General features: G+C 31.3%; 3 protein-coding genes across 3 annotated transcripts; 1 reads left to right on the forward strand and 2 right to left on the reverse strand.

The window, feature by feature from the left end:
* Positions 1–289: 289 nt before the first annotated feature.
* On the forward strand, positions 290–3,340 carry LOC126685851 (probable E3 ubiquitin-protein ligase BAH1-like 1). The gene is made up of 6 exons (XM_050379828.2): positions 290–650; positions 717–961; positions 1,042–1,308; positions 1,413–1,550; positions 2,862–2,920; positions 3,003–3,340. Exons 1-6 carry the CDS (start codon positions 455–457, stop codon positions 3,106–3,108), a joined length of 1,011 nt encoding a protein of 336 aa, XP_050235785.1. The 5' UTR covers positions 290–454; the 3' UTR covers positions 3,109–3,340.
* Positions 3,341–5,075: 1,735 nt separating this feature from the next.
* LOC126685823 (nucleolar protein 16) lies at positions 5,076–6,673 on the reverse strand. The gene is made up of 3 exons (XM_050379788.2): positions 6,308–6,673; positions 5,466–5,587; positions 5,076–5,378 (listed from the first exon to the last, which is right to left on the reverse strand). Exons 1-3 carry the CDS (start codon positions 6,639–6,641, stop codon positions 5,265–5,267), a joined length of 570 nt encoding a protein of 189 aa, XP_050235745.1. The 5' UTR covers positions 6,642–6,673; the 3' UTR covers positions 5,076–5,264.
* Positions 6,674–7,651: 978 nt separating this feature from the next.
* On the reverse strand, positions 7,652–14,802 carry LOC126686215 (ABC transporter C family member 4). The gene is made up of 11 exons (XM_050380262.2): positions 14,467–14,802; positions 11,218–13,351; positions 10,805–11,125; positions 10,618–10,704; positions 9,905–10,537; positions 9,646–9,810; positions 9,258–9,552; positions 8,663–9,183; positions 8,521–8,584; positions 8,194–8,433; positions 7,652–8,041 (listed from the first exon to the last, which is right to left on the reverse strand). Exons 2-11 carry the CDS (start codon positions 13,297–13,299, stop codon positions 7,941–7,943), a joined length of 4,509 nt encoding a protein of 1,502 aa, XP_050236219.1. The 5' UTR covers positions 13,300–13,351; positions 14,467–14,802; the 3' UTR covers positions 7,652–7,940.
* Between the last annotated feature and the right edge of the window lie 12,762 nt (positions 14,803–27,564).

Consider the following 27,564-nt stretch of genomic DNA (forward strand, 5'->3'; position numbering starts at 1 on the left):
GCCGCTGTTTTTAATTGCAAAATTTTGAACGTTCGTGTACTTTTTTGCCAAAATTAAAAGATTATATTAAATATCAAAAACACGCGGAAGTTGATGATTTTTGGTGCATTTAAGCCTAAATTTATTGAGTATTTTTTTAAAATACTATGACAAGATGAAATATTTTATTTGGGAAGCAATGACACTAGTAAATTACTGAATCAACTATAGAATATAAGGTGTAGGAGTAAATTCCAAGAAACTTGACTGTTTCTTTCTATTTATCCAAACAAGAAATTTCTGTATATTCATTTTGTCCTATATATGCTCCATCTCAAACAGGTAACTAAAATCCACATCTATAAAGTGTGATTTAGAGACAGATTCACATCACTTATTTCCCTCTCCTCTTCTTCATCAGATTAACAATCTATTCAAAAGATTTTAATTCTTGTTTTTTTACGAGAATCAGAAAATGAAATTCTGCAAAAAATATCAAGAATTCATGCAAAATCAAGAAAAGGAATTACCGGGGCTTGGTTTCAAGAAACTCAAAAAGATTCTCAAGAAATGTAGAAAAGACTTTGAATCTCATCAACAATTCGTTAATCAAAATAACGAGCAGTCTTCTGATTCTGCCGATGAACAACACTGTCCTCATCTCTGTTCAGGTATATCAGATTACTATATTTTTTAATATTTTTTAGGGATTAATTAATTTGTGATTTTAAATGTAGTTTGCGATGGAACTTTTTTCCCGTCCCTTCTAAAGGAAATGTCTGAAATTGTTGGCTGCTTTAATGAAAGAGCTCAGAAACTGCTTGAACTCCACTTAGCTTCTGGTTTCAGAAAATATGTAATATGGTTCAAAGGAAAATTGCATGGAAATCATGTCGCTTTGATTCAAGAAGGCAAAGATTTGGTTACATATGCACTCATTAATTCAATCGCGGTTCGAAAAATACTCAAGAAATACGATAAGGTATCGAAATAGTAAAATTTCGTAAAAGTTCAGACACCGCTGATGTAATTTTTACTTACGAAGAACTATTTTGGTTATAGATTCATTACTCGAAGCAAGGACAAGCGTTCAGGTCTCAAGCGCAAAGTATGCATATTGAGATTCTTCAATCTCCGTGGCTATGTGAGCTTATGGCTTTTCATATAAATTTAAGGCAAACGAAGATGAATTCGAGGGCGAAAGGTCCCGCGTTGTTCGACGGATGCTCGTTGACATTTGATGATGATGATGATCAGAAACCGTCGCTTTCTTGCAAGCTTTTTGATTCTGTCAACGTTGAGATAGATTTGACATGTTCAATCTGCTTGGTAATTTGTTAAGTCTTTAATTTAATAAGAAGTGACTGGATCTCATTGGAGTAAATATTTGAATTTGATTTGTTTTGTTTGTTATTGTTTTTGATTTTTGACAGGATACGGTATTTGATCCAGTGTCTTTAACGTGTGGCCATATATTCTGCTATTTGTGTGCTTGCTCTGCTGCTTCAGTCACCATTGTTGATGGACTCAAATCTGCAGAACCTAAACAGAAATGCCCTTTGTGTCGGGAGGTTATTTTTCTTTCATCTTCATTTAAATTTTGATTTCTAATTCCTACATCCTTATCATCTTTTTTTTTTTTACTTTAAAAAGATAAATAAATGAGGTATAATTAAATATAGAAAAAAGGGTCATATATGCCCTTAAGATTTGGCTTCAAGTAATCCCTCAACGTCCAGAAAAGTTCAAATATGCCTCCAACATCTTAAAAAATGCAAGCTTCCAATATTTCATTTATGCGTCACAACTGGAGACATGGTTGTTCATTTTTTAAGATGTTGGGGGCATATTTGAATCTTTCTAGATGTTGAGGGTTTAATTGATTCAAAGCCAGACTATAAGGGCATAAATGGCCTTTTTCTTATATAGACAAAAAACACGACGATTTTGCCGATCCAATGGTTTAAATTTGTACAAATTTTTCCGATCCAGCGCGGTTGAGCCACATTTTTGGTTTTAAGTGAACCAAACCTAGGTGACTTTTAGCTGGCAGTTGAAACTAGCCGGTTTGGTCATCAAAACACATCTTTTAAGTTTTAACTAAATTTGAATTATATTGAGAAAATGACTTAAGTAGCAATTTACCCCTTCAATTTATAAGTTATGGGCAATCAACACATAAATTAGCTTTATGCGCGAATTAATACACGAACTTGGTGATTATAGATAATTAGGCCCATTTTGACAAATTAGCTTACAAGTTAAGAGTGTAAATTGCCAATTAAGTGGACAATTTAGCTTACAAATTGAGGGCAAATTGCCAAAATGGGACTAATTGCCCACAGTCACTAAGTTTGTGTACTGACTTGTTTACAAAATTAATTTATGGAGTAATTGCTAATAGTTTTTTTTCATTTGCAAGAATCTCAAATTTTTTTACATTATGATCCATAGTTTTTTTTTTTTTCATTTGCAAGAATCTCAATTTTTTAAAAAAAATTACATTTATGTTTTAGTTTCTATGTCAATTTAATCACATTTTTTAAAACTTCTCAAAAACATACACCAACTTTCATTTTTTCCCAAATTCATAGATGGTGTTGACGTGTCACTCATTCATTGGTAAAAAATAACTTACACCTCAGCAAATTGCACCAATGAATAAGTGGCACGTCAGCACCGTGTATGAATTTGGGAAAAAATGAAAGTTGGTGTATGTTTTTGAGAAGTTTTAAAAAATGTGATTAAATTGAGAAAACATGTAAAGTTGGTGAATTTTTATGACATTATCCCATTTAAAATCAACTCCAATCTGAATTTAACTCTATATCAACCTAATTGGCCTTTTACCTGTAATAATTACTTTCCACCTTTGATTGTAGACTGGAGTTTATGAAGGCGCCGTACACTTGGAAGAGCTTAATCTGTTGTTAAGTCGAAGGTAAATCAACAAGTTCAAAACAAAATGAATTAGATAGTTTGAAACTTTTATTAACTTCTAACAATGTATGTCCATGTCACAGCTGCCATGAATACTGGGAACAGCGACTGCAGTCGGAAAGAGTGGAGAGAGTTCGACAGGCAAAGGAGCACTGGGAATTCCAGTGTCGGGCGTTCATGGGTGTGTAGATACTTCATCTTCATGCTAAATTCATATTCCGTAGTAATAATCAGCTAGTATTTTATGTCATTTAGGGCTCCATAAAAATAGGGTGAGAGCAGATAAAGTGCTCACCGATGTGCTGTTTGATTTACCAAAATTGTTGTATATATGTAAATGTTAGTGTTGTTTTCCTTTGAAAATATGGAATTGTTGGTATAGATTGTCAGAAAATAGAATTGTTGGTCTTGATTTTTCTTCCCCTTGCTACAAAACTCCACAAGACGAATCTAGCTAAAACTAACGTTATATTTGGTTCTCACGACAGAGAATGCGAATAGGTGAACTCATGTCCTATGCTGCCAGCTACAGCATATAGTACAAGCATATATTGGTACCCGTTCATTATAGAATTGTACCGAGCATTCTGTAGCAATGCTTTGAACTCACTTCTGCTTCTGCCTCTAGATTTGGAGGTCAAGGAAATAGTAAAGTTTTTAAGACAATAATCGGGTAATTGATTTTGTAGGTCACTCAACTTACATATTGTATCAAAATGGTCACTGAACTAAAAAGCACTGCAAACTGATCATCAAACTTTACTTTATGTAACACAGGGAAGTCACTTAATAAATTCCGGTCAAATTTATCCAATGTGGCAGCCGGACTTTATTTACCCCACATATTACAAGCCACATCACCTAAAAAAATCCAATTACAAATTGACACATGCAAATAATATATATTTCATTTTAAATGAAAAACCCAAAAAACTCTAATATTATTTGCCTCCACCTGCTTCTTTTCTACTTCCGCCTCCACCGCTCCTCTGCCTTCATCGACATTAACTTCCATCGGAGCTTCCAACACTAGTGTCGCTACTCATCTGCCTTCAATCTTTCTACTCGTCATCATCGTCTGCTCTTCTGTCTTCAATCTTTAGATCATCGCCGTCGTCTGCTCCTCTGTCGTTCTCTATTTGTCGTCACTGATCTTTTATGTATGTTCGCTGTTCTTTAATCCACATGAGTTTATTTGAAATATTGTGGGATTTAAGATTTTGAAATTTTGATTACATGAAAAGTTTTATTAGATCTGTATTCAATTCCTTCTCTTTTTAGGTTTTGTAATATTATGGAATTTAATTAATTAATGAATTCCTTCTCTTTTTCAATTAATTTGTAAGTTTTAAGAGATCTGATATGCTTATATTGGAAGTGAAATGTTCTAAAGTTGAAACAATTGCATCCTGTGTACATTTGATTTTTTCTGGAAAAGAAATAGAGTTAATGTGAAAAAGTTTTAGCGGAGGCGGGTAGTAGTCGCGAGGTAGGGGTGGTGAGGGCTGGTGGAGGTGGTTAGAGATGGATAAGAGATAGATTGAAGATGGTTAAAATGTAAACAAAAGTATTGATTTTTATTTTGAAAAATATGTGCAAAGTTGAGGGGTGAAGTAAGTCTTTTTTTCAGATGATGTGGCTTGTGATGTGGACTATAAAAAAAATCGGCTGCCACATGTGATAAAAATGACCGAAAATGAAATAGTGACTTCCCTGTGTTACAAAAAGCAAAGTTTGATGATCAGTTTGTAGTGTTTTTTAGTTCAGTGATCATTTTGATACTATATGTAAGTTGAGTGACCTACAAAATCAATTACCCACAATAATCCAATATTCTCTTTACTTGTTTCTGATTATCCTAGGAACTACAATCAATAAATACACTGAGCTACTTTATGTACAAGAAAATTGTTTTTATAACTTTTGGATGGAACAGCGAATTATAAGAGAATTACGGTGTTAAATGCAGTGAAATTTAATTATCCGTCTTAATTATCATGCATATTGCTCCACTCGATTTGTATAGCAGCTTAAAGATCTACATAAAGCTCACAGTAAACCAAATTTTCTTCCAAGCAAACATCAAAGACACCAAATATATATATTTGGCTCCTTTGCTTGGGTAGACTACGGTCATTTGGGTTTCAATCTTATAATTCATCTCAAGCCAAAGTTTCTGTCTATTTAATATTACCATCTTATCAAATGTAGAGTTAACTCTGCCACATTGCGATGAGATGTAAACTAAGACATACATAACAATGAACAAAATTAGTTCCCCACATAAGAGGAAATCTGGATAACACATCCACAACATTGGAACAAAATTAAAATTAGTTCTCAAATCAAGACAAGATTAAGGGATTCTTATCTTTACAAAAGTGATATCTTTTGCACAATTTCTCAATATTTGCCACTGAATGCTGCATCACATTTAATTTTGTATCCATGAACATAGCCTGCAGAAATAATGAATTTGAGTCTAGCATAACCACAACAACAAATGTTTCACAAGCCAAAAATTTAAAAGCGAATGTGAAACTCACCTGGTAGTTATCTCCATATTTTTCAACGAGCCGACCGATATGAACACGTTGCATAGTGGTCAATGGTTGCAATGGTGCACCTTTCCCATCCTTGCGCTTCTTTCCAAGGGCCGATTTCAAATCTACACAAACCAAATTGATCATCAAGAGAGAGCATCTCAAGAAACATCAAATATATCCCACGAAACAACTAGGAAATTTCATTACGAATACATTAGCACTATTAGCAAACACTTAAAATTGTTTGCTTCAATTCACTCTAGAATACATTTTATTTTTAAATGAATCATGTTTGGTTCAATTATACTTTATAAGTTATTTTAGTTTTAAATGAATTTCCATATTCAGTATCCTAAAAAAGTATATAATTCATTTCAAAAAATCAAATTGAATATTATATTCGGAGCAATTAAGTCAGCTAAAGATTGTATTTTCTCAAAAATATCATTTATATATTTTAAATGCATTAAATATTGAAAGTATTTCTCATGCGATTGGATTTGTCCATGGATGATGTATGAACGTAGTCAACCTATAGTGTCCCAAATCAATTCCAATTGAATTCTTAAGCTAACCAAATCTTCCAAATGAATTCCTTTTTTTAGAATTCCAAATGAATTCTTAGAATGTATAGAATTCCTTTATATCAAACAAGCTCTAAGACCTTTTTAATAAGAAATTTGATATTAATGTCTAATTCACATAATTATTAACAATAAGATAAAAACTGTGACAATCAAGTAACAGGAACACCAATACAAATTCAACAATCGGCATCCAAATAATGATTAAATGATTCAAAATAACTGAATTAACTATATAGAAAAAAAAAAGGAACTGACCATCTTCCTCAAGTTCACTGCCGGAATCGAGTGGTTCGAACTCGTCAATGGGTCCGTCAGACGGCGGAGGAGGGACATTGAGAGATTCGTTCTGAATGATGTGAGGAGTTCGGCATCGGACGCCGAGCAAGTTAGGGTTTGTAAGGACGCCGAATGATTTGTAGTTTTTGATGACGCTGGCCTTGTCGTCCCATTTGGAACGATCGACGCCGAGCAGAGAGCGGAGTTTCGGAGGTACATTAAACGACGGTTTAAACACGTTAGGGTATCTCTTTGGTAAAGCTACCTTCACTTTTGCTCTTGATTCTTTGTATTTTCTTCTTGACCTTCCCATTTTTCTCTGTGTCCGCCTTTCTTTCTCAGATTAGGGTTTTGTCTAGGGTTTTATCGATCCACAAACAGAAAAGAGTAACGACAAGTCGGTTGATCTTTTTTATTCTTTAGTAAAGCGAGAGCGTCGTTTCATTGTTAGTTTGGCTAAATTTTTGCATTTTTTATTATCTATAATTAATTTTTTTTTAGTTTTTATAATTATGTCTAATTTTATTTTATTTTATTTTGCAATTTGTGATTAAAATTTCAAAGTTTGACATCTTTTTTCAATTACGACCAAATTTCAAAAAAGAAATCTAACTTCTAAAAAGAGTTAATATGAACGTTTTGTCAAATATTGAAACTTTTGGTCATAATTGCATAAATAACCTTTCAAATTTGACATAATTATAGAAATTAAAAGATTTGGTTGTAATTGATAAAAAAAATAAACGTTTGAATTTTTTTTAATTACAAACTTTAGCGTGTTTTCCAATTTGATACGAATTTTTAATTTTGGCAATTCTGACACCAATTTTCAAATTATTTACAATTCAGAGTACTAGACATTTTTTATTATAAAAATGTCGATGTACATGCCAGAACAATGTTTATTCCGGTATCCACATCAGCATTTTTTGACGAAAAATCGTTTAGTGTTTCGAATCGTAAATAAATAATAGTTCATGTGCTCCTCCACCATCGTCTGGCGGACCTACAGGTTGCTGAACAAGCTGAAAGTTCATAAACTATCTCCAAAGCGACCTATAGACAGTGAGTTTATGTACTCCTCCAATGTCTATAGGTTGCGGAACAAGCTGACCAGAGAATCCATTCCATTAATTCTGGTACCGAATGAACTGACAATTGCTTGCCAAATAGCTTTGCAAATTTGCAGTTAACAAATAAATGATCATCGTTCTCACCATGCACCAAACAAAGAGAGCTACTCGAAGCAAAATGATAACCTCTCTGCCTGAGCTTGTCCTCAGTAGGATTAGAAAAATTGTAACAATTATTTAGAACATTACATGTAGAAAACTAAATTAATTAATGAGAATAAACTTGACATTAAAGATAGACATGTCTATCATCATAAATACAATTATAATATCAAATACTGCATACTCTGAAAATGCTAACTTCTAGTACTATGCTTATTTGATACATTTTGAATTTGCATATTTGAACAGCCCTTGGGCTTCGTTGTCTCCTTATCTATGTGGATGCAAATTAAGAGCATGTACAACATAGCTTGTATTACAAGTTTCTTCTGCGACCCGATTCACCACAATAATATTATTTTGATCTCTTATTTTCATCATAATCCAGCTGATCTGTTGGCATACTCTTGAACCAGTGCTGCAAAAAGTGATGCTCTCTCAAGTAATCTAGATGGCCTATCAAATTCTTTTGCCTTTCCTGTATACACAATATAAGAAATAAAGAAAACAAAATCAATTGAAAGAGATTAATTATGTTGCATAGAAACGGAGACGCTGATATGAGACTATGTTTCCAGAAACGGAAACGAAAGTCAACAACGTAGAGCTCAACATAGGAGATTAACATACCTGCATCTATAACTAAGACTCTGTCACAATCCATGACAGTTGGTATTCTGTGAGCAATGCTGATAATTGTGCATGCTGCAAAATCCTCTCGGATAATCTTCTGAATTACTCCATCAGTTTGTGAATCAACTGAGGCAGTTGCTTCATCCATAAACAACAGCCTACTGCGCTTCAGCATTACTCTCCCCAAGCACAGAAGTTGCCTTTGTCCCACACTCCAATTGTCACCATTGTCCACCACTATTCAAACATAGAAAAAGCTCCATTAAATTAATTTCACCTTACATGACTAGCACAAATCTATATATCCATTCGTCTTGTACTTACCGGTAGCATCGAGTTTTTCGGGTTTTCCAGCCACCACATCCTTCAGCTGGCAACGTTCGAGACTCTACAAAATGAAAAGTTTTTTGTTTACTTACGCAAACTTACGAGCGAATCTTGAAAGAGAAATGCAATGATTAATTACCTTCCAAATCTGCTCATCGGAATACTCTCCGATAGGATCAATGTTGCTTCGTACTGTCCCTTCGAAAAGGACCGGCTCTTGTGGAATTATACCAAAACGAGATCTAAGATCGTGAAGTCCCAACATGGAAATATCTATGCCATCAATGATTATCTTTCCACCTGTTGGTTCTACCAGCCTAAATAAAACCTGGATTAAAGTGGATTTTCCACTTCCTGTTCTTCCAACAACTCCAATCTTCTCTCCACCGTGAATGCTGAGAGTTATACCTTTGAGAACCAGAGGAGTATTGGGACGATATTTCACCTGTAAATCTCTGAGTTCAACATTGCCATGAGTTGGCCAGCTTGTTGGAGGGACCCTGTCTTTATTCTCCCATGCTGCTTCCGATGGAATTTTAGTAAACTGTTTAATTCTCTCGACCGATACCATTCTATTTTCCACAAAGCAACTCATATATATCGCCCAAAACAGCACACCATTGAGGGATAATCCATAAGAAAGTGATAAACCAACATTTTCTGCATTAAAATTACTCATTAAAACCCATTACTGGTTTTGTATAGATAACATTATATGTTAGAATGTAATTTACCTGGCCTAATGACACTGCTAGGTAACAGAATCAAGAACATAGCAGAGATGCACAGGATCAAACTCCCAACGAGCTCCAAACGGAAACCTAGCCACTCGTTTGATCCGTTATTGTGAAAATCCATACGTAAGCTTCCGTTAACTCGGTTAACATTTTCCTGAGAGAACCTCTCCTGCTTTTTGAAAGACCGGATTGTCATGACGCCTGATATGCTTTCCGAGAAGTGATGGATAATTGGAGCTTTTGTAATCGAGTCAAGACGAGTTAATTCTCGAGATGTTGCAAGAAAGTATCCCTGCAAATCAAGACAAGATGAAAGAAATAGTCAGTAACTTGGGAAAAATATGTTCAGAATAGACAAATATAAGGGTTTGAAACTTATTCATACCCTGTACCAGATGTTCAACCAACCAAGAGGAATTAATAAGAACACGGTTGGCCAAGCATATTGACAAGTGATAATGATGATGCTTAGCAATGTGATGTACATGGAAACTGTCATGCTCAAGACAAAGGGAATAAAAAGATCAACATTGGCTTGGTCAGATGATGCCTGAAAAGGACACAAAATAGAGCAAAATTAGACAACTATAATCCAATAATAGAAGACTAAGGTAATATGCAGAATGAAAAAACTTTGTTCGTACCCGACTTAATATTCTTCCTGAAGGTGTGGTATCAAAGAAAGACATAGGTGCATGCAAGATACTACGAAGAATACCGACGAAGAAAATTTGGGCCGTCTTAAGCCCCATGATTGTGTTGAAAAAAGATCTAACTGTTAACAGAACAAGCGAGGCAACTGCAATAGCTCCATAGATTGAAATAAATAAAGAAGGGTCAAAATTGGAAGCTCCGTCTTCTGAAGTTTCATATGCCAACCAGTAATCACTAGCCATTAAAGAAACTTGCCAGAGTACGGACAATAAAAATGCTACTACAACTCCCCACCATCCGAAAGCTACCGTGAGGTATTGCTTATACACATGCAACCCCACTTTGCCAGTTTCCCTTTCCTCTTCTTCGATGAGCTTGGAAGTTCCTTTTGTCGACCTTGGTTGATCTAGATGTTTGTTTTCACCATTGGCTTCCACTGCATTAGACGGGGATTTTGGAGATTTTGGTGGCCTCGGAGAATTTTCCTCAGGCACTGCAGCACCACCAGACTCCACAAGTTCCATAGAAGTATCATGGGCAGCCACTAGTGCTCCGAAATCTAGACCAGAATCCAATAGATCATCGTACTTTCCTGACTGCACTATTCTTCCATCTCGCATTACCTGGAATTGAGAAGCGCGTACGTATCAGAAATTTTGCATTTGTAAGAAAGAAGATGAGTGATAAGTATGCTCAGGCTTACCATGATAAGATCAATGTTATGCAAGAAATCAACTTGGTGAGTTACAAGTAAGATAGTTTTTCCCTTCAGCGCTCCACGTACGCATTCCTGCAACAGATAATTGATGACAGATTCAATATCTAATTCAATACTATTATCAATACTTGCTAAAAGATCAATAACCGTGACAGAATAAAACTAATGCTACCTTAAATATATCAGAACCGGTATGCGCATCAACAGCACTAAAAACATCATCGAGAAGATAGATATCAGAATCCTGATAAACAGCCCTGGCAAGTTGTATCCGCTGCTTCTGGCCACCGCTGAGGTTGATGCCACGCTCTCCGATCTCAGTTTGATCTCCATATTCCATCATTTCCAAGTCTTTCTCCAAGCTACAAACCCTGATAACTTCGTCGTACTTTTCTCTGTCCATTGGTAAACTAAATAGAATGTTTTCTTGAATAGTTCCATTCTGAATCCATGATGTTTGAGCTACATAGGCGGTGGTTCCACAAACCCTGACCTGAAAGAAATGAAAGCAACTTTATAAAATGCCCATCTCAAAGAAACAGAAAATGTTAAATTTCAGTAGGGCTTTTTTTTTGTAATTCATACCTTTCCTGATATTTTGTGCATTTCACCAAGAACTGATGCTAGAAGAGAAGATTTCCCTGATCCCACAGTTCCAACAATAGCGGTAAGTTCGCCTTTCTTGATTTCAAAATTTATATTCTTCAAAACCTCCTCTTCACTTTCATCATCCCAACTAAATGACCCATCCTTAACCTCCACCGCGATTCTACCGTCACACCCCTCCACTCTTTCCACTGCCTGCTCTTTCAATTCCTTACTCAACATGTAACGATCCAACCTGTCGAGAGATATCATTGCCTGAGAAAGCGATATCATGGATTGCGGGAAAGTCCTGATAGGATCCTGCAAGATTCTGAAAATGGATGTTGTTGTGAATACTGTCCCAGCATCAAGTGGCACACCCAACCATAATGCAACTGCAAAGGTGATTGCTGATATGAGTAACGGAGTGCTCCACATTACGATAATGTTCCCCGAAACTGAGTACATGAACTTCGAAAGCCAATCAAATTCCGATTCACGGAAATTTTGGATTTTCTTATTGAAATGCTCCTCCCATGCTTGGAATTTGATCACGCGCATGTAATTAAGCATCTCATTTGTTGCTTTCATTCGTGAATCTCGATTCGACATCACATTGAATTGAAACTTGTTGTTTCGTTTCGTTCCATAGACGGAGAACACCATAACACCGGCAATTCCGAGTAAAGCTGCAACGGCCGCGAGACCAAGTGCTCTGTATAAGAGAGCTAAAGCAACCATAACCTGAAATGGCATCAGCCATATAGCATGTAGCTGTAACATCATGTCCGATAGTTGCTGAGCATCAACAGCCATATAATTTACAATCTGTCCAACTCCGTGAGATTGACGAGCAGAACCGGATAATCTCAAGCCTTTTCTGTATAAAGAGGTGATGAGAGTAGACCGAATGAGCATTCCAAGTTTCTGAGAATTGAAGTTAAATTGATGAACTGACAAAACCTCAACAAATTTTGCAGCAAGAAGAATAAGGACAAGGTAGTATCCTTCATAAGGTGAGGTTCTTTTTCCAGCTGTGAAATCGACAAAACTCTGAATGAGAACGGGCCCGACATACATCACACAAAGCTTCAGGATTGCGAGAAAGGCTGTGAAGGCGATTTCTCTACGGAAGCATCGGAGCAAAGTTGTCCGAACAGGGTGCTTACAATTTTCATTTGGTTTAGGCCATTTTGAAGCAAAGAGTTGAGACATTTTTTCAGCTCTATGCTGTGGTGACAGAGTTGGAATTTCATCCATTTTGAGAGGAGATTTATAGCCTTTAGTCAGCAATGGATTCATCCAAAGCCAGAAGGCTTTCGATATATTAGAAGCTGAAGCAAATCCACTAACGTTGTCTTTAACCAACGAATCAAATTTAGTTCCTTCATTTACTTCCGGTTCGGATTCTGGAGCTCCTGTAATAACAATCCCCGTTGATCCTCTGATCGCAACGAAAAGAAGAAGAACCGATAAAGGAAATGAACCTAAAGAAACTAAATCATCTGCTATCAGAATTTTCTCTTGAGCCACTAATCGAATTATGGCAGACGAACTAAATAAAGTGATGATAGTAAAATAAGCTACCCAGAAAACCCGAAGAGAAAGCGGGTGGGTCTCAGCTTGGAACCTCTTCTCATGAACAATCAAGATTGCAATCACTGCATGAGTTACAGCTTGAACTAGCCAAAACACCCCGTCAGCTAGCTTCCATCTGAACGACACAATACATAAAGCAGTGTAACCAAATGCTGACAGAACTGTTACAATCAGACAGAGTTTGAACCAGATATTTGTCCTGACGAAAACTCTATTGCTGTTTCCAATAAGAGGCTTGTTAATATCGGAACTGGAGTGACCATGACCGCTCGAACTGAACCTCGAAATGACCTTTTGAAGCGCGAAGACTAAGAGGACGAGTAAGAACAGTAGATCAATGGAGGATAGTAAAACTCTTTGTGGACAGGGGGAGAGGAAAATGAATCCTAGCCAATGGAATATCAAAGGAAATGACGTGTCTGCATTAGATTGAATCACTGAGGTTGAGCAAGACAGAGAAGCTATCCATGGTGGAGAAACCATTTTTTTTTAATTGACGTGAACAAATCAAGCCTTGGCTTAGTTCTGAGTACTTCTGCAAAAGAAAAATAAAAGCAAATTAAACTTGTGAAGACAGTATTGTTATTATGTGGCCCGTGACATTTACTGAGTATATAGTATAAACATAAATCAACCGACAAAGATGTTGACTAGAATTCTATCAGAAAAAAAATATCATAGTAATTAATTAGATCTGGTTTTTTCATGAAAGACAAAATTCTAAGGGGCCATTACTTGGCTAATCACATGCATTCCTGGAAAATAGATACTCCTGCTATACCAACCAGTTATCATTTTCAAGTGATTATCATACGCAGCGGTTGTGTCAAGTTATTCGTGCAACCAAACAACGGGTTTTTGGTGATTTTTATTTTTTTTACTTTTTATTATTAAATTTTCTAACATTGAGCTGTTCAATAATTATTCATCATTTCCGAAGCATATTTTTTTGCTATTCTATGTTTTATACTAATTTATGAGAAATTTTTAGGTAGATCGAGTCTAGCACGTCATTCGTAAACTAAACCAATTAGTATATTACAACACTTCATTAAAATGACGACAAAGTTGTAACAGATGTGTTCTGGATATTTAAGAATTTCTCTTCACTAGAAATTTTGTGTTTGTTCTTAGAGATGTAAAAGAGTTTGCGAAAAATAACAGATAAAAAATGTAATTGGAACAATCACAAAAATAATATTAAAACATCATTATGGAACTACAAGACATTTTCAACTCCTACAAGTATGGTAGCAGCTAGCTACTGTGTTCATTTCGAAATTATGAAATCTTCAAATATCTCAAGTTTCAGTCAAAGAAAGACGACGATGAAGATGAATGTATACAACGAAAAAATCAAAAGCATAACAGATACGCCATATACGAATAATTTGAAAATTTAATCGAATTTGTTTGTTAGTCTGGTAGAAAACAAATTATCTGTTTGGAACCAAGTAAATAAATTAATTTGTTTATTCACTTTTTAAAACTAGCTCATTAATTAACACACGACAAAAACTAACAGATATTCGTTCGATATACAAATCTGAGAAAAAAATAATCAAACAGCAAAAAGATAAGCATGAAACCAAAATTAAAAAAAAATACTCCATCAATATGTATGCATGCAGTGTGTGTAAATATATATACCTTCACCGCCGGGAAACTTTTTCCCGTCAAAACAGCCTGTGTTCTTGCTCCGGTAGAGAGAGTAAACGTCGTGTTCTGATGAGATGCATGGTCAAAGTTGCAGAATATGAATTAAAATACCGAGTTTTGGAGCTAGAAACTCAGTTACACTGCGAAATGAGTGCAAGAATCGGTGAGTGTTTGATTTTTGCAGGTTCACAGTGTGCTGGTGCTATAAATTAGGAGGGTTTGGAAAGAAAGAAGGAGGCTGTTAATGGATAGTTTGAGAAAATGGTAATCTAAACCACACAAAACAGGTGGAGAGATGCAGGTTTTATGATATGGCTATATAGATAGAAAAAAATATGGTATACATGAAATAAAATTAAAATAGAGTTGTCTTATTTACGCTCTCTTTGCTTATTTTTTTTTTTGTGATTTATGTACTGTTGCAAAGCAGTGATTATTACATACAACGGTTGCACCATATTTTTTAAATAACAAGTTAATAAAATTTTATCAGCTTGTTGCGCGAAAATATCGATACAATAATTACGTTGAATTAGCGACGGAATTAGAATTTTAACGGGAAAAATTGTAATATGTAGTATATAGTGGAAATAATTTTCAAAATAAAGAGGGATAAATCGTAAAATATAAGAACTTTGCCGCTTGCCTTCGTCGCATAGTTACAAATAGGAATATGCTAAAATCGAACCGAACAGAAATTATAATAATAGTATGATTAGATAAAAAAAATATGGTTTAATTTGTTTTGTATTTGTATAAATGCTATGAAAAAATTATTTTTGATGTACTTGGGATATTTAAAAAAAACGAACAATTAAGTAACTGATGGTTAGTTTTTTTAATTTGATATGCTTAAATATATTACTATGTACGTGATATATTTTTTAATTTAATATGTAATTGTATTTATAATTTAAAAAAATGAATATATTACTATATAATGATATATAATAGTAAATCTTTCTTAGCATTCTGTTTATAGTAAGTTTGTTTTTGAAAAAAAATGATAATCTTCATATTTTGGTTGGTCAGTTTCAATCAATTTACCAAGGCACATGCCAGGTTGCGAAGTTGGATTTGGCTGCTTATAATTACTGTTACTATTACTACTCAGTCAAAAACTACTACTACTACTAATCAGCAATTAAGAATATTTTCTTATTCAACTCTCCTGGTATTGCGCGTGTTAGCTACCCTCCGATCACTTTTTAATTTTATATTTATATTTTTCTTCCTTCGAGGAAATTGAGTATATATGCTTGTTGTCCAAGGATATAGATAGCAAGTTGTGGAATTATTGGACTTTCTGAACCAATTGTGTCAAATCTGCTACCAAAATAAATGGATCTAACTTATATTTCCATTTATAATATTGAATACAAATAAAAAACTTATTCTTCCAATTATGCTTGTTGCATTAAATGTGTTTTGTGCTTTTCTTTCAATTTAATGAGAGATAATACAATTCTTCTGTTACTAGTCTATTTCAATAGTGTAGTATTAAAAAGAATAGTCTATGTGTTGTGGAAATTAGTTAGCCATGGAAAAAACTTACATCACTAATTCACTAGTATCTAAGTTTTTTTTAAAATAAATGATTAAATTTATTTTTATATTAAAATTTTCTTTTTTTAAATTATACTCTCTCCATTCCAAATTAATAGACGCTAGAATAAATATAAATATTAAAAAAATTAAATTATCTAGATATAAAAGTTAATTTATAAAAATAATATCAATTTTATTTTATTAAAAACATATTTTTATTTAATTAAATGTTTTAACAAAAGATTTACACTTTTAACTTTATTTTAATTTTTATTTATAAAAATATTATTTAAGAAAAATAAATGAAACACTTGAAAACACCAACACTACTAGCTAGAATCTTGCCGGAAAAAAAAATTAGGCACCGGTCAACGATGATCAATAGTACGGTCAATACATGGGCAACACGTGCTATGTGTACTAATGATCGGTGGACTGTTGACTTTGTTGAATTTTTATATATGAGTATTTTCAAAGTTTTTTTTAGGTGTATCATGATTATTTTTTTTTGGTATTTTCCGTGTTTTTTAATGTATTTTAGGTGTTTAATTAGTTTCTTTTTTTGTGTGTTTTTTAGATGCTTTTTTATGCTTTTAATATATATTGCAATGTTAAGTGTGTTTTTTCATATTTTTGTAAATATATTTTTCTAGTATTTTGAGAAAAATTAGAAACTTATACGATATTTTTGTAAATATTTTTTTTTTAAATATTTAGATAAAATACCATATTTATTTGTATGTTGAACTAAAATTACTAAGTACTAACTATTGATAAAAGATTTATATATATGGAATTTCATGCATGAAATTTAATTTTTCGTGGGAAAACATTACTAATAAATAGCATTTTAGCGACGGATTTTAGCGACACACTATATTTTCATCGCTAATTTTTGATTTAGCGATCTTTTCCGCTGATAAGTTTCTTAAGGGTTAGCGACAAATTATGTTGCTAAATTGAGCGAGAATCAAGCGCCAACATTTGGCGACGAATCTAGCCACGAAATCTATCACTAAATAAGGCGCCAAACTTGGCGCCATTTTTTGAAGAAATTTAGCGGTGGATCCTTAGATCCGGTCCCTTGCTAATTAGCAACGGATCTAAGGAAATAGCAACGGATTTTGAAATTCGTCGCTTAAATATATATAAAAAATGAAATATAAATTAAAATAAATTTAAAACATTCAAATTTAGGGATTAAGAAGGATAAATTTACAAGTTCAGAGATCTGATGGATTGAATAAAAAGTTTAGGGGTTCAAGTTTGTAAAGCAGTACAAATTCAAAGGTCAAACAATGTATTAGGTCATTTTATTTTGTCCACCTAATCTTTGCTTTTATGTCTTGACGTGTCAATTTTTATTTAAACACACGCGCTAAAATCAGGTGGACAAAGAGTTAAACGTATATAAATTATCAAATTCAAGAAAATACCATGATTAAAAGAGATGATTTAATAAGTTCATTTATATTGAAAAAGTAATAAGAATGAGGGGGCGGAGGCATTACGGATCGACTACAAGAAAGGTTCATAGGTAAAATAAAACAAGTTTTTTTTTTTTTTTAAACAGAGATATACAAAGAAACATACTACACTACTACACTGTTACAATATAAACTATACATATACTACCCTTTACAATTGTATGCAAATCCGCCATGCACGTCATCCACACCGTGTTACGTTGAATACATCGCTTTAACGGGCTCGCCAACTTGACGGAACGATGCCGCATCCGCTGCTTCTGACGCTTCTGACGCTGCTCCAATACCTTCAATAATTCTTCAAATGTGTGCTCCTTCTTGTCCACATGAGGGATAGAACCCAAGACCTCTTGGTCTTATGCCTCACTCCTTAGCCAAAGTTTAAAGATCAAACTATGTATTAAATCAATAAAGTGCGATACTTAGTCTGTCATAGGTGACATCATATTGTAGAAAAATTGACCCGGAAACTAACAAGTCCAAATTTGCTTTTCTACATAATTTACAACAAGACAAGAAGCAAAGAGCAACGTTCTTCTTGTTTTTTAATGAAAAAATTTCTAGATGATAAAGAGACTTGTATTTGTGGATGTAAAATAAACATAAAAAACATTAATCCTTGATCGTAAATAAAAACATGGAGTATTTTTGTCTATTGCTAAGAAGATATGAGCATCACATACTGAATTGTCAAATGGAGTTCAATTTGAAGAGTATATTTTTCTTTGGGAACTTTTGGGTTGGATTTATGAATCTTTCCATGTACGTATGAACAATATTGTCATTATTATATATTTTATTTACAATTATTTTTGTGGGTCTTTTTGTTTTAGAAAATATAATGTCTCTAATTAAAATATAGTTATTTTTTGGAAAATGCTGATAAACTTTTGTACAATAGCTGCTTATATCATGTGTTTTCAAGTTATTGGAATGGCATGCGCTAATTATTCCAGTTCTATGATTCTACCTAATGTATTGTTTGCATCGCTGATTTTTTTAAAATTTATTTGATATATTAATTTAAAGATTTTATTGCTTAAATTGAATGTAAAATCTATAAATTCATAAAATAAATTTAGACTAATTTAATATTAAAAGAATTCATCATCCATAAAATAATTAATTTTAACGTTTCATAGATTTTAAATGATAAATGTTATAAGATGATGAATTTTAAAATTATAGATTCTAATAATTTTTGTAAAAAAAAAATCTTAAATAACCACTAGTTGAAGGTATAATGAATAATCAAATAAAAGCTCTAATTTTTTTAATTTTTTTCTAGTATTGCTTTAAGTATTTCACATATGCCTAGTACCGGTGTATGTCTTCATGTAATGAATATTTACCATGTCATTGTGCGTTACATGCACGTTATGTTAGAGGGGTTATTTGGTCCTTTTTAATTTTTAATAATAAAAAAAAAAGAAAAAACCAGCGAAAATATTCCTGTTTAATAATATTTCTATTTGAAGAGAGAATAGAAATATTGTTAATATTTATCATATCATAAAAAAAGTATGAAACTCTCGAATTTTAATTAATTTGAAAGTTAAGAGATTTAAAAGACTAAAATAAAGATCTAATCGAACAGATTGTATAATTTGGAGATTAAATTATGTTTTAAGTTCTTTTTTCTTATATTTACTTTTTTTATTAATAGTCTCATAGATTTAAACATTGTCATTCATATATTTGTCTTATTCAGATGACAAATAATAATTAGTCCGTCTTTTTAAAAAGAGTTAATGTCATAAAAATTCACCAATTTTATACGTTTTTTCATTTTAATTATGCCGTTTAAAGATTGTCGTTTTCATACATGAATTGTTAATTTTGTTAAAAATTCATACACCATTCAAAAATCCGGTGAAAATTACTGAGTTGGCAACCAAATAGTGACATGCCATAACAAATCGGATAGTGACACGTCAGCAATTTTCGACGGATTTTTGAACGGTGTATGAATTTGAAAAAATTTGGTAGTTGATATATGAAAAAGACGATTTTTAAACGGCATGATTAAAATGAGAAAGTATCTAAAGTTGGTGAATTTTTATGACATTACATCTTTTAAAAGGGGGATAATAGTCGTAAATGCACCTAACATTTAAATTTAAGATCATCTATGCCCTTAAATTTCGAAAAGATGTATATATATACTTAATGTTTTTAAATAGACTTAGACCCTCGCACTTAATACGGTTAAAGACATATATGATTTTAAAATCTTTTTTTGAAAAATGTTAATGGTCTAAATAAATCCATTTAAAAACTTTAGAAGTATTTATTGTTTTTTTTTTCTCACCAGCCCAAACTTTAGGATCATATAAGATCCTTTTTTATTTTAAAAAGTAGCATCACTGTTATTGTCTATATATTTATAGTGCATTGTGCATATTGATCAATAAATTTAGTTTCGATTTTTTTAGTAACTTGATTATCCTCCTACCACAGTCTCTTTAATACATAGTGGTTTTAAAATTAAATTTAAATGACGCACATACATTGCAAAAATAAATTTTAGCATACACTATATTCAAATAGTATTCTATCTTTATTAATTAATATTAATTTATTACTTCCTTGTATAAACATAATTGTATCATTTATATTAGAAAAATAACTACTTCCAATTCCTTTATTACTTTCTATTCTAATAGAACCCTATATAAAAATTAAATTAAAATTTATTACTTCCTCGTATAAATATAATTCTACCATTTATAGCAAAAAAAAAATTTACTACTTTCTGATTCATTTATTATTTGGGTAATTCTAACAAAACTCTATATAAAATTTAAATTATAAATGTAGATAAATCTATCATTTATAGTAAAACATTTATTACTTCCTAATTCCTTTATTACTTTCTATTATAATAACCTATGTAAATTTCACATTAAAAATTTACTACTTCCTTATATAAACGTAACTCTATCATTTATAGTTAAAAAATTACTACTTTTCTTTTAGTACAGGGTCCATGAGATTTTCTGAACGGATCTCAACTATGAGACGCCACCTTTAAGCCTTCCACATTCAGACTAATCCCCACTCGAGCCGTGTAGGTCCTTTGCAGGAAGCAAACTCTGGCTCCAAGTTTAAACGGTTGCATACATGAGTACGGTTCGAACCCGCGACCTCACTTAAGGTAGAAGAGCGCCTTACCAACTCATCTACGCCTTGGGATTTACTACTTTTTATTTTAATAGACTCTATATAAAGTTTAGATTATTAAATTAATTTATAAATAATAAACCGAAAAGGTTATTAGATAAAATTGTTTGTCCCTCGCCAGGGACGGATGTAAGGTGCCTAGGCCCTATCTCACAGAATTAACTTTTTTTTTTATCTAAGCTGGTATTTTTTTTTTTTTTTTTTTTTTTGCCAGAGATAACAATATATAAATAGAAAGAAGAATGACCATCTCATGAAGAAAATGAGTCATTCTTTGAAATAAATAAAACAATGTGGACTTTGTGGCTATTATAAGAGCCATCCAAATACACATTCGTTTAACAAATTAAATTATTCCAAACTTGAATAATTTGCTAAACGAACGGTAGCACGAAAAATAAAATATAATATTAAAAAGAATACTTACCTGTAATCCATTGGCAGAACAAAAGTTTGTACCTGATACTGGAGCAGTATTCCCGAATTATCTACTTGATTTTTGTGGTACGCATAGCAGATGGTAGAGGAGTTCCGCCAATTGACGATGGAGAGTAAAAAGTGTTTGGGAGGCCTCTCGTTTAGAAATATATGTCAAAAAAAAAACACAAACAAAGAAAATATTAGACATTGTATTTTATAAATTAATATTATTTTTAAATATTTAGACTGATTTATATACACCCATAAAGGGGAAGTGATATGAAGATATATTGAATATTGTCTTCAATCGCATTTTTATAGTTCTGACATCTATCATTCCTTTTAACTCTCGTTGTTGATAACTAAAATCATTTGCAATTGTTGAAGAAACAACAGATTTATTGACAGTAATTAAAAACCATCAAGCTAAGATTACTTTAACTTTTGTTTGTGTTTTTTATGGGTAATCAATCATAAATATTAAAAAACACACACTCATAAATTAAAGTTATTTTTTTCAGATTTAGAAGTCATTTTCTCAAATTTGGAATGACACTGATCACTATTTATGGAATGACACTGATTTTTCAAATTTTTGATCGGTGTTGATGATTGGGTTGGAAGAAGAGGATTAGCGTTAAAATTGATTAATAATATGAAAAGGGAACAACAATGGCGGAATTATCTACTCTACAAACGACATAATTCAACAAAAAAAAACAAGACCAACAAATCGACCACAAACATACTTTGAAATTTGTAAATTCTTGAAACATGAAAGCGGTTAATTAAGTAAGCGTTAGTTTAAGCAAAATTAAGTTACTAAACTAATATAAATCAACCACTAGAACAGAGAAAAAACAGCCATGAGGCATTGATAATACCGTGTTAACAAAGGATTTGGTCGCCATCACCAAAAGGAGAAATGCTAAGAAACTGACTCTCACTTTCTTCTCAAATTTTATTGACTTCAGTTGAATAATATACAAGTGATATATTAAATTACCCTAATTAAACTAAGAAAATTCGTACCTAATAAAACTCTAATTAACAAAAATTAAGAAACGAACCAATAATTAACCTATTAATTTCTATGTAAAATTTTAATCAACAAAAACAGGGACTGTTTATTACCGGATGCAGGGATAGTGGACAGCGGTTACCAGAGTAGTGGACGGCGGGAACGGCATCGGGGATGGCGGGGAACGGTAGGGATTGAAGCAGATGGTGGGAACAGCGGGGACTGAAGCAGGGACGTCAGGGAACCGCTTAATAACCGTTGTTATTACAAACCGCAAATTGATGTTGTATAATTTCATATTATTAATTTCCTGGGTTAGAGTTAAATGGAATTAGTCATGTATAATTTCACCTGATTAAAAAATAATGATGTAAGCTTTTATTTTATAGCAAAGCCCAGTGTACTATTTGGGTTAGCCCAAGATACTACTAAGATGAAGAGTGTCGCAAATCAAAATGTATAATAATTTTAATATTTATATAAATCAATTTAAAATTTCTTTTAAATTGCATAATCTCCATTCAAGTTAAATTCTAATTATTAATTTTCAGCACTTTTTATTAAAAAACATACTCTTAATTTTCTAACTATTTTCAAATATGATAAATTTAATTTCTAATAGCACTCATGATGTGCGTTGTCAACTCAACAATTTGACTAATTTTCTCATTTTTTCTAAATCCTCTTCGGTTTATCTGAAAAATTTAACACCACTAATCAAACTTCGATTTGAAGGTACTTAAACTTTTTATTATAAATTTATAATTTTAATTCATAACTAATTTAAGTTGATTTATATAATGATTAATTATTGTATGTAACAAACTATATTTAAAAAATCGTCCATAATTTAAAAGGAAAACTAAACAGGTTTTTAAAATAAATGAAAAAATTGATATATTTTATATAATGTGATTTTTAACTTTTTATTTTATTTTACATTAATATAATAACTATACATATTGGTATATATTTTCATTAATATACATACATGCGTAAATTATTTTAGTTGTTTATATATGTACATATCAAAGCAAGCTAATTTTAGTTAATTAAACCATAATTTTATATAAATACTCGACTCTCTCCATTCCTAATAGAATTGTCTATTTTTTTTATATTTTTGTCAAAATTTTATTCATTTCAAAATAAATAATAAATTTTGAAATTATTTTTCTTAATTAAAGATATAGTAAGAAAAGTACATAAAAAATAATAAAAGTTTATAATTTTAATTGTATTTTTTTAAAACTGTATGATAGTGATAAAATGAGCAATTTTATTGAAACATAAAGAATATTTAGTATGACATGGTAGTTTTTATTTTGTCTGTTGTAATATAATTTAATTTTAAGTTGGGATAATGTCATAAAAAAATCACTAACTTTACACGTTTTCTCAATTTAATCACGTTCTTTAAAATATTTCATAATAATACACCAATTTTTATTTTTATTTTCAAATTTATACATGGTGCTGATGTGGCACTCATTCATTGGTGTAATTTATTAAGGTGTAGGTCATTTTTAACCACTGAATGAGTGACAAGTCAGCACCGTATATGATTTTGGTAAAAAATAAAAGTTGATGTATTTTTATGTTGGTGAATTTTTATAATATTAATCCTTTTAAATTTTATTAAATTAAATTAAATCTTGTTGAATATTGCTCACCTCTAATTTTGAGATTCGATAAATTTATATATTCCACAAAACAAATTTCGAAAAACAAAATTCTATGAAAAAAAGACATGAAATGAATGTAGACACACTTTCTACCTAATGTGTTGAAACTTGAAAGGTAGTAGCAATTAATTACCTAGATTTCGTGGAAAAGCAAGTAAAAATTTAGTTTAAACATAAGGCTGAGAATTGATGTTCGTGTCATTATCTTGGCCTCCATCCATCGGACGATTAATGAAGTCAGTCAGTCTATTTTCGTACCATCAATTTAATGTTTTCATAACCTCATATTCGGCTGAATTTATTTATTTTTGCAACAATTTACTCGTTACCTCCTAGTTTAAATGACCCTTTTTGAATATTTTATTTTATATAAAAAACTCCCTTTTCTTTTTCAAAACAATATTTTATATTAGAATTATTAGATTTAGAATTAAAATAAAATACATAAACTATTTCAAAAGATTTAACTAATAAAAAAAATATTTATTTAATACAAACTTATCAATTTATTTTTCATTGTTTGTAACTTGTGTATGACCTAAAAAATACAATTTAATATAATTACTATATAAATTAATTAAATTGTATAACTATAATAGAAAAAAATGAAAATAACTTACTCAAATGAAGAGATATGTTTTTGAAAGAGAAGACAAATTGTAGAAAATAATTAGTGAATTTAGAAAATATAGAATTAAAAATTAGCATATAATTGGATAATTTAAAAAATAAAAATAAAGTTTAGATTAAAAAAATTAAGAGTGTAATTTAGAAATTTTGGTAAAATTTTATATTAAGAAAAACATAACGACTTCTTTTTCCCATAAACATAGAAAGCCAATTTTGCTCTTTAACTTTTTTGTTAAATAAAGGATCAAACTTGGCCCTTTCATCCTAAAATAAGTCGGTCTATTTTAACTGAGATAGATGACATAAACCGGTAACGTTGCTATCAGTGAGCAAGGGTTGCCGGCCCAGCCACCTGCTCACATCCGTTAGCCAGAGTAAGGGGTAGCTAAGGCTCGACCCCTTGTCCGCCCCTGTTTATATATAAATAAAAAATATTATTAATAAAAAATAATAAATTTATATTCTATAAAATATTTATTAATAAAAATGAGTCAAGACGGTAATGTGTAATGTTTTTGACATCTATTATCAGGATTTATTGTTTTTTTTTTTGGCCAAATGAAGAAAAAAAATTCAAGTTTCTAATGAAAGTTTTATAAAATTTTAAATCTTTTAATTTTATTTGTATCATTATAAAATACAAATTTCGTTTCAATAATATTCAACCCTCAAAAGGCACACACTTTTGCTTATTTGGCGCCTATGTGGCGCTGACATGACATGTCATGTCGTATGTTAAAAGTACAAATAAATTTTTAATTTTTTTAAATGTTTAGAGCACCACAATGAAATACTAAATTGACATGCTATTGTTATAATTTAACATTGAGACATAAAATTCAACTTCAATGCAATGCTATACTACATGCTAAATTTAGCATATGCTATATTGCATGTTAAATTTAGAACTCATTAGAGCATCTCCATTGCATGTTGTATTTTTCATGCTATTTTTAGCACAAAATAAGATAAAGTGCTACATATAGCACACATTATTAAAATTCACTCCATTGCAAAATGATAAATTAAATGTTAAATTTATAATTTTATAAGTGATTATCATTATTGATGGCAAATCAGTAAATAAATTACATATAATAAAATTTGGCATACGCTAAATTTTCTAACAAATTTGGCACAAAATTTAGCATATGTTAAATTTAGCACATGAGATACAAGTGCAATGGAGATGTATTTTTTATACTAGATGCTACATTATAGCATTATGAGGTAATTTGGCACTAGAGTGGAGATGCTCTTATAGCATATGCTAAAATTGAACAACCAATTAAAATTCATTTTAAAATATAATTCTACTATTATTTTCTTTGTGTTATTTTTTTATTTATTTTTATTTTAAATTTTATGCTCTCTTTTTTATTTTTACAATCTCGATTGATTAAATTTTTTAATTATAGACCGCACGCCAACATATTAAAATATTTTATTTTTAATTTATTGATTCACATAACAATTCTATTTAAAATAACTAATTATTATAAAAAATAATTATTATTTGTTTCATATTACATCTCAATTTCAGAATTTCATTCAATACAATACACAATTCTATAGTTTGACATTAACAAATATCATTATGCCATTGCCGAAACCTTTCCCTCATTTCCTATCCAATTTCAGCAACAAAACTTAATCAATATTAGAATTACCCTCACCTTAGTTGAAGTCTCTTTTCCGAAAGTCCAAACTCCAAAACTCGCCATCAAAATCCTTCAAACAAGCTCATAATAACCTTATAAACATCAATCACACAAAATCACCAACTTAAACTCAAAAACCGAAACTCAAACTCTGAAACCCTAACTATAAAATCAATTTATTACCTTGATTTTTAGGTATAGATCAGTAGAGCTCGGTCTCCTCTTTCCGTTGCCGCGAGAATCGTCCAATTCGGATAAGAAACGAGTTAGATATGGTCATTTGAAGATTAATTCATGTTAAGGAAGATGATGAAGGTGATGAACGATTTTGGTAGATGGAGATGATATGTTTGCTGATTTAAATCAAGGTAATAGGTATATATAATTATGGCAAAAGTCCCCTTTTAGTCCTTAAGTTGCCACCTCCTCACGCTTCAGTTACTAACTTTCCTTTCGTCCAATTTGGTCCGTTGATCGCTTAATCATTCGAACTCGATAAATTTCGTATTATTTATATCCAAATAAATAATACTCTTTTGCTATTTTATTATTTTATAATCCGATAATTATTTCACCACTTTTCGGCTAAAATGCTCAATTTTCCAATTTGAGCGAAAATGACTATTTCCGTCACTTTTTCGTCCTTATTTTCATTTGACAAAATAATCGATATTATTATCTTAAATACCAATTCCCGTCCATAATTTATTTAAATTATATTTTTCGGGCAATAAAATTCTATTTTCCAAATTCTTGGGGACTTTAACTTATTTTAAATTCCAACTTTTCTTACAATTTTCGTTAGTCCCGTCAAACTATTTAGGCATTATAAATAATGAAATTTCTTCTTTAAACTTCAATATCAACCTATTTTCGTCCTTCTTTAAATATTTACTTATTAAATCCTTCCGATAACTTCTTTTCTAGTCGCTTCATTATTTTAAATCGAACACGTGGCCTACTTTGGCAACGCCAGACGTACGGGGTATTACATATTACCAAGCCGAAGAACATGATCACTTCTGTACGTGGTCGTAGTATATTGTAAAAAATTATAAAACATATGATTAAATTTTTATAATATAATAAAAATAATAATAAATAATTATCATAGTAAGCAATTATAGCATTTATTTTAAAATTTTACATTGGAGTTAAAATTAAAAAATTATGTTAAATTTAGCATAAAAAGTAGCACTCCATTGTGGATGCTCTTACATCCTCAAACCTAAATAAATTTGAAAAAAAACCTAAATAAATTTATTAAGGAAAAAAGTACAAATAAATTTAGTTAAAAAATGACCTTAATATTTTCATTATATTTTAAAGGCTTAATTGCACCAAAAATCACCAACTTTAACGTATTTTTGGTATTTAACATAATCTTTTTTTCTTGGCGTATATAACATTAACTTTCATTTTTTGGTATATTTGTCTGCGGGATGTAAAATGAC

The sequence above is a fragment of the Mercurialis annua genome, linkage group LG6, assembly GCF_937616625.2.
Source record: "Mercurialis annua linkage group LG6, ddMerAnnu1.2, whole genome shotgun sequence".
NCBI lineage: Eukaryota > Viridiplantae > Streptophyta > Magnoliopsida > Malpighiales > Euphorbiaceae > Mercurialis > Mercurialis annua.

Excerpts from the sequence above, each read along its gene's own strand:
- LOC126685851 (XM_050379828.2), top strand. The coding sequence starts at position 455 with ATGAAATTCTGCAAAAAATATCAAGAATTCATGCAAAATCAAGAAAAG. Across the intron at positions 1,309-1,412 it reads TGACATGTTCAATCTGCTTG|GATACGGTATTTGATCCAGT; the intron begins GTAATTTGTTAA and ends GATTTTTGACAG. Across the intron at positions 2,921-3,002 it reads AATCTGTTGTTAAGTCGAAG|CTGCCATGAATACTGGGAAC; the intron begins GTAAATCAACAA and ends TCCATGTCACAG.
- LOC126685823 (XM_050379788.2), bottom strand. The coding sequence starts at position 6,641 with ATGGGAAGGTCAAGAAGAAAATACAAAGAATCAAGAGCAAAAGTGAAG. Across the intron at positions 5,588-6,307 it reads CAGTGAACTTGAGGAAGATG|ATTTGAAATCGGCCCTTGGA; the intron begins GTCAGTTCCTTT and ends TGGTTTGTGTAG. Across the intron at positions 5,379-5,465 it reads AATATGGAGATAACTACCAG|GCTATGTTCATGGATACAAA; the intron begins GTGAGTTTCACA and ends TTATTTCTGCAG.
- LOC126686215 (XM_050380262.2), bottom strand. The coding sequence starts at position 13,299 with ATGGTTTCTCCACCATGGATAGCTTCTCTGTCTTGCTCAACCTCAGTG. Across the intron at positions 10,538-10,617 it reads ATAACATTGATCTTATCATG|GTAATGCGAGATGGAAGAAT; the intron begins GTAAGCCTGAGC and ends TCTCAATTCCAG. Across the intron at positions 9,184-9,257 it reads TAGCAGTGTCATTAGGCCAG|AAAATGTTGGTTTATCACTT; the intron begins GTAAATTACATT and ends ATTTTAATGCAG.